The 13,706-nt window shown below is 39.9% G+C and overlaps 1 protein-coding gene across 1 annotated transcript in view; it reads right to left on the reverse strand.

Moving 5' to 3' along the window:
• LOC149959764 (lipase member K-like) overlaps positions 1 to 5,167 on the reverse strand; it is a 35,986-nt gene extending 30,819 nt beyond the window's left edge. Inside the window, exons 1-5 of the mRNA XM_090167386.1 lie at positions 5,138 to 5,167; positions 3,589 to 3,790; positions 2,068 to 2,182; positions 1,320 to 1,470; positions 1,171 to 1,260 (exon numbers count right to left, since the gene is read on the reverse strand). Coding sequence (XP_090023512.1) covers positions 1,171 to 1,260; positions 1,320 to 1,470; positions 2,068 to 2,182; positions 3,589 to 3,790; positions 5,138 to 5,167 — 588 coding nt within the window. The remainder of the gene's footprint in view (positions 1 to 1,170; positions 1,261 to 1,319; positions 1,471 to 2,067; positions 2,183 to 3,588; positions 3,791 to 5,137) is intronic.
• Between the last annotated feature and the right edge of the window lie 8,539 nt (positions 5,168 to 13,706).

The raw sequence follows: 13,706 nt of genomic DNA on the forward strand, positions 1-13,706 counted from the left end.
CAAAAAACATTTCGCACGTTTAATAATCGAGCCACCGTTGAGTCGGCTCGGCTTGGCACGGTCAAAAAACATTTCGCACGTTTAATAATCGAGCCACCGTTGAGTTGGCTCGGCTTGGTACGGTCAAAAAACATTTCGCCCGTTTAATAATCAAGCCACCGTTGAGTTGGCTTGGCTTGGCACGGTCAAAAAACATTTCGCCCGTTTAATAATCGAGCCACCGTTGAGTTGGCTTGGCTTGGCACGGTCAAAAAACATTTCGCCCGTTTAATAATCGAGCCACCGTTGAGTCGGCTCGGCTCGGCTCGGCACGGTCAAAAAACATTTCGCCCGTTTAATAATCGAGCCACCGTTGAGTCGGCTCGGCTTGGCACGGTCAAAAAACATTTCGCACGTTTAATAATCGAGCCACCGTTGAGTTGGCTCGGCTTGGTACGGTCAAAAAACATTTCGCCCGTTTAATAATCAAGCCACCGTTGAGTTGGCTTGGCTTGGCACGGTCAAAAAACATTTCGCCCGTTTAATAATCGAGCCACCGTTGAGTTGGCTTGGCTTGGCACGGTCAAAAAACATTTCGCCCGTTTAATAATCGAGCCACCGTTGAGTCGGCTCGGCTCGGCACGGTCAAAAAACATTTCGCCCGTTTAATAATCGAGCCACCGTTGAGTCGGCTCGGCTTGGTAGGTCAAAAAACATTTCGCATGTTTAATAATCGAGCCACCGTTGAGTCGGCTCGGCTTAGCACGGTCAAAAAACATTTCGCCCGTTTAATAATCGAGCCACCGTTGAGTCGGCTCGGCTTGGCACGGTCAAAAAACATTTCGCACGTTTAATAATCGAGCCACCGTTGAGTTGGCTCGGCTTGGTACGGTCAAAAAACATTTCGCATGTTTAATAATCGAGCCACCGTTGAGTCGGCTCGGCTTGGCACGGTCAGTTCTATCATTTAGCGCCTTTTATTGCCATTAATTCCGGTTGCCAGGGTGGTGGCAAGCACTTCATGCGAACAGCTCTCTACACTATTAATTTCGGGTTTAAGACTAACTGATCTGTTAATGTATATTATCTGCACAAATATTTTATTTCTGTTTTTAACCGTAATTTAAAAAATGCATTACGCTGCTTTATTGCTAAAATATTCTATTAAAAAAATTAAATAAATTTTCTTACCGCTTGACCAAGTACGCTGGTTAAAATGGCGTTCTCTGTAGAATTATCACTAAGCAATGCATTTGGAGCCAATAATATGCCCTTTTGAATCTACAAATAGGTAACAAAACGGTTAGGTCTCATGTTTTATTATTTGGAAAGTATAGTACTTTTTTGTTATATCCGGGCTTAGCGGAGAGTAATGCCAGATACTCTGTTGTTCCTTCGGAGTATCCGATGTAAATGAGTTTTTTGTTTTTCGTCTTCTGCAAAATGAAGTCCAATGTTTCTGCTATATCTATTAAGCCAATTTCGTCAAATCTGAAATTATGATTTCGTAGATCAAAATGAGTGCAACATGCAATTGCAGAAATTCATATCTGTTATTAGGAACGATTATTGTAAATATTTTCCATGGTAATGTCAAAGATAATATAAACTTCGTACCTTAGATTTGAATTCTGAGAGCTTTCCTATTGGCAGTTTTGTAACGAAGCGTGTATCGACTTCCGGAGCGTGGCCTCCGAAAAATCGGCTTCCAACGGTTGCTGTTTTAGCCCTATCACGGCCAACTTTGATGACACGCTGTTGCGTGTACATCACGTCGTCAAAGTTGGCCGTGTTCTTATCTATAGTTGGTTTCCATTGTAACTATGGAGCAAATTTTTTCGGAGCTCCGACAGGAAGTGAGTAAACACTATTGATTAGGCACAAGGTTATTATTTCAAAACTAGGGTACAAGGTTTATATTCTCTTTGGTAAGGTACAGGCATTGACTGCAATGTTCCGTTAGATAAGTATATCTAATATATGCCGAATAATCATTCATAGTAGCAGGTATAAAGTTCTGGTACATGATAATTTAGTTATCTGCTCGCCAAGAGCCACATTATCAATTATTCTAAAACCATTACTTACGAAAATTTCCAATATTGCCAATCATCAATAGTGTATTTAACGTGTTTTCTGGACGCTTGCGTTCCACGGCAGTTGAACAGCCAAACATCATATCCTTGATCCGATAAAATGAATGCTGCGATAACATTTTTTAACTTAATTACTTGTTTTGGGTGAATCATTTCCCATAAGTGTGTCAATTATGTAAGCTAATTATCGATAGTTTTGTGTAGAGTGACGCAAAATCAGCCAAAGGACAATAATATACAAAACCCGAACTGCTCACAGCTCGAACTCGCTATTACCATGAATCTATTTAACTCATGAATATTCAACTGGAATACCATAGGTCACCTCCGGCAACGCGTGGGGTTGAGCTAATTTATAGTGACGTAGTCGAAGTAGAACTCAGCTGTTATTTACAAGCAATCGAAGCGTTAGTTCCTAAAATGGCGCATTATGTTTCCTTTTTGCAGTATTTATTATTAGTCCACTTAATTAAATAGATTCACGTATTTATTTAATATTATTATTAGAATAGTTATTATTATAATAAAATTATAACAGATCATTTATTATTTAATAATAATATAATGTCAAAAACTTACTCAGGAGTTTTTTCCAAAGTATCACGGAGACTTAGTTTTTCAGAGATAGTTTGTTAGTTTACATTGTTAAACCCTCACATTCTCTCGATGGAATCGCTTTCAAAATATCGGAGTTACATTCCTACATTTTGTATTTTTATTCTAGAAATATTTATAACTGTAAACCTTATTTTTAACGAAATAACGCGAACCATCCGTGAGAAGTCATTTCGCGGCTATTCTGCTCTCGTAAACTAACTTGCTCTAAACTGGCATCATATCCGAATTCGATCTTATTGGCTTAAGGGGGAAGAATACAGTAAAAGCCTCTTTTTCGTTCAAGCTGAACGTTTCTGTTTTAACAATTACATAATTGAATTATATTTTTCTTATTAGGCTGAACCTTCCTCTAGTGCTTAAAATAATTTAGATAATTCTAATATTAATAGTTAACGAGATATAAGGTCCTAACTAAAGGATAGTTTGGGCGCTTACCCAACTTGTTTATCTCCGGGGGTCCGAATTAAAACGTAATAGCTTAATTACTTTTAAACTTAAAATTGTAAAAATTATTTTAGGCACTAAACAACAGGCTGTTCTACACTTAAATATTAATTTTATAAGTTAAAATACAAAACTAAAAGAGTTCAGCTTGAAATAGCGCGAAAGTAGACAATGGCCACAGTAGTCTTCCCCCTTAAAAAGTAAATCACTCGTACGGTGTAACAATATGCTGCGCTCCCCGTTCTCTCTGAGTATATCGTGGTTAATGATAGATTTGAATATTCATGACTTAAATAGATTCATGTAATTACTAATGACTTGCATTAGTCTAAAGTCCTCCAAAAATGTGTAGTTATTCTGGAGTTGACATTCAGTAAAATTTATAAAAGGTATGTAACTGAAACAATAAGGTGTTTATATTAATTTTAAACTTATAAAATCGGAAACAAACCTAAGCTATTATTCTTCGAGTTTGCAACGTAAGCTCTGCTATCTCTGAAGATTCCATGCGTAAGCATTAACGGTAATCGCTTGCATCCCTTCGTCGTCGTGGTATTTCTGGGAGGAATCCTTTCAATGCCCAAAATGTATCCGTCCGAGGTTGTCAAGGAGTACTGCTCAAGAGGATATCCGTTTTTCTTTATCAACTGCGCCTGAAAATTAAATTTTAAATTTAGAAAACATATTTGGAAATTTTTACTTGATGAAGGTAATTATAAGGGATATTTTATTAAAGATATAGTGTCAGAATTTTCTTGGTGTATTACATTTTTGCATGAAGTATATAAATAGACAATGATAATAATAATGGTAATGACGATTTTACATGAAAAATAAATATTTACTTGCAAATTGAAGTTTTTAAATTTAAGGGTATGCTTCGCTGCATTTCTTGGGTGTCTATTATCAAGGTTTGTAGAGAGATAATTAAAAGACTGGGATTTTCCCCATAGTATTGCTTTGAGAAATTCAGATGGCCTAGGCGTCGCTATGAAAACCACTATATATTGGTCACTTCTCAGTATAACATAGTATAGTTGAGTAGCACATGATATTTATATTTGGAAATTTCGCAGGAAGCGGTTTTGACTTTGTTTCATACTAGATGGCGCCACCTTAGAATTTTGCCTGCAGGATTATCTGCTTATATTTTCAAACGTGGTGTTTAAAACCAACTTTTGATTGTGCTTGAAAGTTGAAACAGCTTTAAATGTTTTTATATCTTGGGCAGTTGTGGCAATAATTTTAATCTATTATGTTAACGGCGTTTCTGATTATGGTGAGATATATCGCATAACTGGGAATAGAAAATCCCTGAAATATATACCAAAAATAACTATGAATATGTAGATGAATTTTATAGATCTAGGTGTAACACAAGTAAGCATTTTGATAAAAGGTACTTGTGTCTAATAGAAGGTTACATAATTCCAGGAGGTTTACTGTCAAAAGCAGATAGGTAAGTACACATAATAATAAATGAAATAGCTTTCAAATTTGATCATTAATGATATATCTTTATGTAGAGAGAATAATAAAGTGCACGTTAAAACCCATTGCTTTAAAGAAAATGATAATCCACCTAAAGTTCTTGCAACTTTGAAGATTTCTCTTCCGAAAATTCTAGACGCAACCTGTGGGTGTGTTGCCGGAGTTAAAAGGACCTGCAACCATGCAATTTCCCTTTTTCAGTTAATAACTGTCTTAAGATCAAAAGACATCGATGCTCCGCCAAACAAACTTTCTTGCACTGAAGTCCTTCTAAAGAGGTTGTACCTATACAACAACTAGCTCAATACGAGCCGTTGGAAAGTTGTCACCTCTGTATGTGACAAGAACTTCATCCACCGGATTTTCCAGATGGATCAAGAGTCTGTCGCAGTTTTAAAGGAGGCAGGATTTTCAGCCTACACAGCGGTATAAAAAGGAGAACTTTCAAAGTCCTTAACAATACTAACACCCCAGCGCGGAAATCTGGCTGGAGTGCTGGGTGACATCACCTTGGGCTCCTTGTCGGATATCTCCAACATTATGGTGGTGGCGAACACCTCCACCAGTAAAGAAGGGTCAGCCCAACCCACAGTGGTTTCAGGTGAAAATGCGAGTGGTCTGGCTGGTGAGGGGGTAGGGTTAATCCTGTATCCACCCACTTAGCCGGCGAGTAACCCAGCACCAACACCGACAACTGTGGTTGGGTATGAAGGTGATTCAGATTAATCTGCATCACTGTAAGGCAGCCTCGGCAGTCCTCTGTCGAAGGTTTGCTGTGGAGAGATTGGACGTGGCCCTCATACAGCAGCCTTGGATCCATAAAAGAAGAATCCTGGGTGTTAAAAATGCAGGTACTGTATACTATGACTACAAGTCTGCTAAATCTTGGGGATGTATTTTGATACGAAGGGGCATTCACGCGCTTCCTCTTTCATTAGGCCAATATTGGGACAGTGCCACCTTAGAAATCTTCTCGTCAGCTGATGGAGCAGATGAATTAACGCTGGCTTCAGGTTATTTCCCTCATGATGCCTTGTCCCCACCATCACTGGAGGGTGCCAATCTGGTGAACCACTGTAAAAGACTGGGCAAGAAGCTTGTCATTGGATGTGATGCCAATGCTCACCATGTTGCATGAGGCAGCAGTGACGCAACCAACGCAGTGAGGACTTAATAGAATATTTGGCTAGTACTAAACTACATTTTCTCAATAAACATAATATACCAACTTTTGTTACAAGCAACCGGAGTGAGGCTATTGATTTAACTTTGTGCACATAAAATGTATTACCCTCTGTGACACAATGGCATGGGTCTAATGTTTTTTTTTGATTTGGTCAAACGTGCTCCGGTAAATACCGAAATTCGCAATCCTAGATCAGCTAATTGGCCTAGGCATAGGGAAGACCTTGATTTTCATTAACGAAGATGCGGTTCTCAACTCCTCTCTTCTGTTGATCACATGCAACAGTCCATAATCGACTCCTACCACCAAAACTATCCGGAAAAATCGATCAACCCGCCAAGGTTAGTTCCTTGGTGGAAACCGTTGAATAATGAGAATGGTAAACTTCACAAAACTATTCGAAAGCTTTTTAATGGAGCTAAGAGGTTGGGTGATTGGTCAGCCTATAAGCAGACCCTCACTTCTTATAATAAGGCAACCCGGGAAGCCAAAAAGGCTTCCTAGAGGGATTTTTGTGAGAGTATCTCTGATATTCCCACTACAGCCAAACTTATGAAAATTATGCAACATGATAATACAAAACATCTCGATACTCCAGTTATGGAAAGGAGACACTAAGGCGTATGCGAAGTGGAGTGGCCGAGTGGTTAGCACTTTCGCTTCGCAGCAAGAGGAGCCGGGTTTGATCCCAGCTTGTGGCACTTGATGTAAACTCGGAAAAATTCCTTTTGCGTTGAGTTTGCAAGCTCTCTCCCAGCTAGTTTAGGGGTTTTCCCCGAGCTCTTCGGTTTCTCTTTCCATAATAACTTGTTGAGGTTAACGGTAGTAGTTAGTGTAGGTTCGCGTGGCATGAAGGGCTTGCCACAACCCTCCTACGCATTGTAACCACCTGAATGAATGGCTTCAAAAGTCGCTTGATGACTTAGGAATAAGGTGGTGTCTTGGGTATTAGCGTAGCTGGTTATTATTATTACTGGGAAATTCCCAGGAACCATTTCGGCTATAATGAGGAAAGCTCTCATCTCTGTGGAATGCTGGTGTAGGGAGGTTGGCCAATCCTGATAACACGAGCTTGGTTCCCTTCACTCGGAGGAAGGTACAGGACTTGTTCAACGATGTTTTATTCTTTGGGACCACTTTGGTCAAGTCAACTGAGGTAATATACCTCGGTGTCACTTTCGACAGTAAGTTAACATGGAAGCCTTATCTCGATCTTAGTATCAGGAAGGCTAAAATGTTATTCTGGAGAGTAAGGGGTACCACAAGCAAGTCTTGGGGTTGTTTATTGGATTTAAACTATGATAATTTGACCCATGCTGACATATGCAGCAGTGGTTTGGTGGGCGAGCGTAGTGCTTAAGTCTATTCAGATTGAATTACGCACTGCGCAAAGGCTGGCCTGTGTCATCATTACAGGAGCTATAATAATAATAATAATCAGCTAGGCTAATACCCAAGGCACCACCTTAGGCCTAAGTCGTCAAGCGACTTTTGAAGCCTTTAATTCAGGTGGCCGGGTTACAATGCGTAGGAGGGTGGTGGCAAGCCCTGCATGCCACGCGATCGAGCCAACAGCTCCCTACACTAACTATTACCGTTAACCTATGAGAACAGCCCCAAGCGCTTCTCTGGAGGTGCTCATGAATATTTTCCTGCTCCGTCTTTATATAGAGGAGATTGCAATTATGAGAACCTATCGGTTACTACATAATGGTTGGTGGAGGTCTGCTAATTCGGAATGCAGCCACACCAAATTGTTTCGGCAATATTCTGGTTAAATTTTGAAAAGCTGTTTAGTGGTTACTTTCCAAGTTGCTTAGATTGAACTGGCAACACAGTTTTAGGAACCAAGGGTGAAATTGTTTGGTTCACGGATGACTCCAAGACTCACTCAGGGGTAGGTGCTGGAGTTTACTGTTAGACTAAGAAATTTGACTTCTCTGAGAGCCTTGGCGTTTTTGCTACGGTTTTTCAGGCTGAGATTTCGGCCATCTGCTTCTGTGTAGACTTCTGTCTTAAGAAGAAGTATCAGGGCAAGACTTCAGATTATCTCGGACAGCCAGGCTGCCCTTAAGGCTCTTAGTCAGTTTAGTGTCACTTCTAATCTCGTTCTTAGCTGTTTGGATCTCCTTTCAGAACTGGGCACCCATAATAGGGATCAACTCTATTGGGTGCCTGGTCATAGGGGGCATCATGGAAATGAAATGGCTGGGTGCAGGGGATAGGTTGTTGAGTGTTGAACCTGCTATTCCAATACTCAATGACCTGATTCGCAGGTATGAGCATGGCGCTATGGCTGAGGGACAGGTCAAGCTTTGGCTTGAGACGGATGGTCAGAGGCAGGCCAAACAGTTTATCCCTGGGAATTCTAAGAAAAGAGTTACTCTCGCTCTCTAAGGGCCTTCTAAGAAAAGAGTTACTCTCGCTCTCTAAGAGTAGTATTAGCTTATTTACATCTGCATCTGATTGGCATCAGTGAGAGTCCTATGTTCTGAGGAAACTCCCTCTCACGTCCTTTGTATCGGTGATTTTTATGCTGCTCAAAGGTTTGAGCATCTCGTTATGCACAGGCTGGAAAGATCGATCTTTAAAATATCTCTGTGAAGCAAATCTTGCGCTTCGTTTCGGATACTGAGCTTTTTCATGTCTAAAAGGCTGAGGCTGCAAATTGGACCTCTTGTCAAAAAGGTAGGTTGGGCTTGACCCAACTACCCAACCCCTATTAAGAATAATAATAAGCCTCAACAATGGAACCACACAAGAGGGTTAAACATTCCCCATTATAGGTGATAGACTTAAACACCCAAGCTCCCAAAGAAGGTGGTTCAGAAAAACTATATACTGTAGGATATATCAAACCACCCATGATGTTCGTGACCAAAATAAAGTTGCACTGGCCACAAAAGAGCTCATCAATAATTTGAATATACTAGATGGAAAGAAAGATGGTTGGGCAAGCCTACTTCGAAAACCCTGGGTTGAAACAAAAATGGGTTACGCACCGAAAGGTTCTTTTTTAAGTATGCAGCTGTACAACATTTTGTAATTCCAAATCTCACAGACAAATGCAAATCCGTCCTATGGACTGCGATTAGTATAACAAAGTCAGGCAATCCTTCGGCTCTACGCATTAATCATTAAAACATTTTAGATAAATTTTATATTCATAATTCGTATTTAATATTAAAATCATCAGACGTATCACTGAAACTAGTCTACAGAATAGTTGTCAGGTTCTCCTATTAGGTCTTCCAATCAGGAAATTCTTCATGATCACTAACATCCTTATCGGTCTATTTAATAGTGTCATCCAATTTATCATTCTTCAGACTATCGTCGGGATTCTCATTACTCCGCACGATTGGAGTTTGAAGATTTGATAATATCGCCACTACAGTCCACAATTGGTTAATTGTCGGTACAAGGCTAAATGGGATTGGGCGGTCGAAAATATGGAACCCCCTAATTCTAGCTAATCTTCGTTCTACATGAATTCTAAATGCAACAATTTTTTTGGTCTTTTCAACCTCCGCCCAGAAAAAGGGGTAAATTTAGCTTCACGTGGATTTTGTCTAGTAATGAAGCCTTTAGCTGCGATGACAGAGTCATTCGGAGAAACGTCTCGAGTTAAAAATCCACTTATCCGCGTTATTTCTTGATCCGATATTGATCTAGTAAATAAATACGATACAAAAGTCGCGGGCTAATACCAAGATGCCCTTATATTAGCTGAAAACTATTCGTGAGTTCTGAACCGTTCAACCAGTCCCCATGCGCACTATTCGGCAAAAAAATTCTAGAACTACCCAAATGCAAACTATTCGCAGACAAGAACCTCTTGTTGAACCGTTCGGAACCGTTCTAAATGGTACCTGCTCAAGAGCAAGTACTGGTCGGAACTCAAGGTTGAAATCTCTAAAATTCGTCTGCACATCGGGCTGCATACGTCAAATCGTACGAATCACAACTATTCGTACAAAAGTTCTGAACTATCCAGAACTTTTGCGTGACGTTACAGCTCAGTCCTAGGCCGTTCTCTTAACGGTTCAGAACTCACGAATAGTTTTCAGCTAGTGTATTGCAAATTTTGTAATTGGGATAAGTTCCAGACTGCAAGACCAAAGATGATGGGATTTCGCACTTGATTTCCATCGCGTCAAGAATAGTGGTAGGATAGTTGAATTGGAACTCTTCCGGCTTGATGGCATCTGTGCCTTCTCGAGTAGGCCATTTATTGATTTGGACCAATCGAAAGTACATGAACTTTATCCACGTATTACAAATGTTACTAATAGTACTTGATGCAACTCCGAACCTCTGCGCTAAATGTCTAACGAAAAGACCAAGCCTCATACGCATAAGGACAATTAAAAACTGTTCATTGACATTCAACTTTCTAGGTCGCCCGGTAGGAAATACCTTAGTGGTCTCCTTTCCCCTCTTCCGAAGAATAATATTTTCACCATTTGGCCCTGGGTTGAGTAGTTGGAATGTAACGATTTTGTCGAATGTAGGTAAACCAGAGTAAGATATTTTCATCACTATCTTTCATATTTTCAATACTGAGCTTCATTTCCTTCAACTTTTTTTCAGTTGTCTCTCGCTTCCTGACTTCATCCTTGAACATATTTTCCGCTTGCCTAAGGTTGTAGATCTGTACGTCCAATCTTTGTTTTAAAACTTCAATTTCAGCTTTTAAGTCTTTCGTGCAAGTGCAAGAGGAGTGGGGCTCTTTTTCTATAACACCACGTTTAATATCTTTACAGGTTGCTCATTTACGATTCTAAGGACATTACTCTCTTTCTTACAATTTTCCTGTTCAATGATTTCTGGATTAAAATTCCAATTAAAAAAATTGGTACTACACCATATTTCAATAACTACCTTACATCAACTCGAGAGGAGATATAATCTGAGGCTGCGAAATGCTTCGAGCAAACAAAAATGTTGGTTACAGTCGCAGTATAGATATAATCACGACGTTTCAGCCAAAATTGTCAAGACACCTGATACTTTGGTTATTTTACTTTAAGAAAATAAGTAAATTAATAAACCTAATTAATTATAAGATGCGGTTCTTTTATCCTTATAATTTTGGATGGCCCTCTCGGGTTACAATCCAGTACACTTACCCACGAGTAATATATTTCTACACTGGATATATAATTTAGGTTTCAAGTTCACTAAATAGAGTAAAAGCTGTCTGACTATAATTCTCTGCAATGGCTCTCTGACGACGTGACCATTTGGATATTTTTAATTTTAGCTTCCTTTGCCATAAATAGATGGCACCACGCTCTCCAGTAAAGTCGCGTTTTTTCGAAGAGGTTCGTTACATCACTCTTCGTCTAGTAGAGTTAATAAGCTGGAGTGTAATTACGTTAGCCGAGTCATTGTTTGTTTCGTTTTAAAGATTTATAAACTACGTTCGTCAAAAAAAAACGACTTCGACAGAGCGACGCAGGTCTTAGCAGAAAATTAATCATATGATATGCGGGTATTACTTCTGTGTGCGCTTGAAAAATATCGGAAATAAGAAGGTAGTACTGGGAAATCCATTCATTTTTTAGCTTTAACAGTACGTGCCGGTGGCGGAGTGGTTAGCACTTTTGCCTCGCAGCTAGAGGACCCGGGTTCGATTCCAACTTGTGGCACTGGCTGAGAACTCAGAACCACTCCTGCGTGGAGCTTGCGTCTTCTCACTCTACTGGTTAAAGGGGTTTTGCCCCGAGTTCATCGGTTTCCCCTTTCCTTAAAACTTGTTGAGCGTGGCATGAAAAGCTTGCCACCACCGTCCTTCGCTTTAAAACCCGGTCACCTGTTTAAAGGCCTAGTATTTCTTCTGGCTGTTTTCCTTTAAGTTTTCTTCCCGCCGCGCAAATATCCTGGTGGTAGGCCAACCGCAGAACACGTAGGCCTACCACCAGGATATTTGGACTAGATTGTTGAGAAAGTGCTGCTTTTGGTAAAAATTCCTTTTAGATTGTTACAGTGTGCTTATCAGGTTAATGTACAGGGTGATTGAAACATTGTCCCTCATAAACCGGGTGATTGATAAAGTGTTGTTATTAATATTTTTGTAGTAAAGTTACTCTCCCGTGGTTACGAACTAGTGCCCCGATTATATTCAAAGACAGGGTGATTGAGCTATTGTACATAGCGGTTGACATTTTGGTGAATTTAACGCTTCGGTTGCTATAGTGCGCTTATTAATTTAATGAACAGGGTGATTGAAATATTGTTCATAATTAATGGACAGGTTGATTAATAAAGCTTGGTCAAGGATTTTTCTTTCTGTTAAAATTACTCTTTGGTTGTTATTGCTTAGTGCGTTAATTATGTTAAACTTCAGGGTGATTGAGATATTGTTTTTAATATACAGCGTGGTTGATAAAACGTTTATTTTCAACCATATATTTAATAAATCGGGGGGGATTGTGTGTACTTAAATGTTCGTGACATCTCGTTTTTGTATTCTCCTGGTATTAACAATGTATACTTCGTTCGTGGTTTGTTAGCACTGCTAAATACAACAGGAACCACTAGGAACGTGACATCGAGCAAGCGTCGCGCGCCGTCATTAAATAGAAGCTGGAGTAAAAACCTTTTTAATTCTCGAAATTAAATTTCTTCTTGTTGCGTTTTCTCAACAAATGAAATAGGATATTCTTATAATTTCCAATACTCTTAGTTGCAGATGGTCATAAGGAATTTGCAACATTGAACCCTTAAACTTACCGCAGTGGCGTAGCAGTCTGGATCGTTGCAATCGTTAATATCTGCACCGTAAGTCAATGCCCATGCTAGCTGTAATATGAGCACAATCTCCAAGACTAACTTCGGGTAGCGTATACTCATATCCTGAAATGAATAACAAAGGTGAAACTCCAGGAAAGGTTTGTAACGGTTTCTGACACTATAGGAGGGGTAAGAACTTTTAAGTCCCGCCTTTTGGGTCAAAATGTAGCTTCAGCATCTTATTTTGATTTCGACGCTAGCGACATCTGTTGTAAAAAGAGCTACTTCACCTAGAGCCGACACTTGCTTTAAAATAGAAAACAATTTCAATTTTTAGGCAGTCATTTTTGACATTGCCCTAACGATTTAGCCTTAATTTCATTAGTTAAAGAATATGGCAAAAATACATATATCATACAGGTTAAGCCCCCCCCCCCCTTGAAAAAGAGTAGATGGAACTTGTAGGCGTGTACGCGTAGCTTAATTTGGTACAATCTACACTCCTACAAGTTCCCCGTATACATTACCCTACAGAAACAAATAAATGTGCGTATTACTGCTCTTTCTGGCCCACTCTACCGACCGGTCTCCATTTAGTAAAACTTGTAATATATACACCACAAAAACAGTTGTCAATTTGATATACCTGAACCTAAGAGCAACCAACACAAGGAGAGCGCAGCTAGCCTTTAAACACGCTAACGCAGTGTTGTGTACAAGTTTCATTGGACGAACCTTTACGCTGAACGTTTGACGGAAATTTTCCCCTTCCGACGGCAGCAGGCGCTAAAGCGTCTAACCAATGAAAAATGTACTCAAGACAAGTTGGCAAGCCAAAATATACCTCTCCTCGGAAGAGTTTCTAATTTTCAGTGACGTCTACAATGTATCCGTGGTTCTGTGGTAGAATGCTAACCTGACGTGCAGGAGGGCTCGGGTTCGAATCCCGCCCGGTACTAACGCAATTTGAAAAATATTTATGCTACACCCAATGACCACAAAAAACGGGCCTTTTTGGAAAAACCTTTTCCCTAATTTTAAGAAACTGCGTACGCAGCGATTACCCTTTGCCCCGAAAATGTGAACGCGTTCGCAGGCCTAACAGACAGACCCACATACAGACCCACATACAGACCCACATACAGACCCACAGA

The sequence above is a fragment of the Leiobunum rupestre genome, chromosome 2 (assembly GCF_980474605.1).
Source record: "Leiobunum rupestre chromosome 2, qqLeiRupe1.1.hap1, whole genome shotgun sequence".
In the NCBI taxonomy this organism is placed as follows: domain Eukaryota; kingdom Metazoa; phylum Arthropoda; class Arachnida; order Opiliones; family Sclerosomatidae; genus Leiobunum; species Leiobunum rupestre.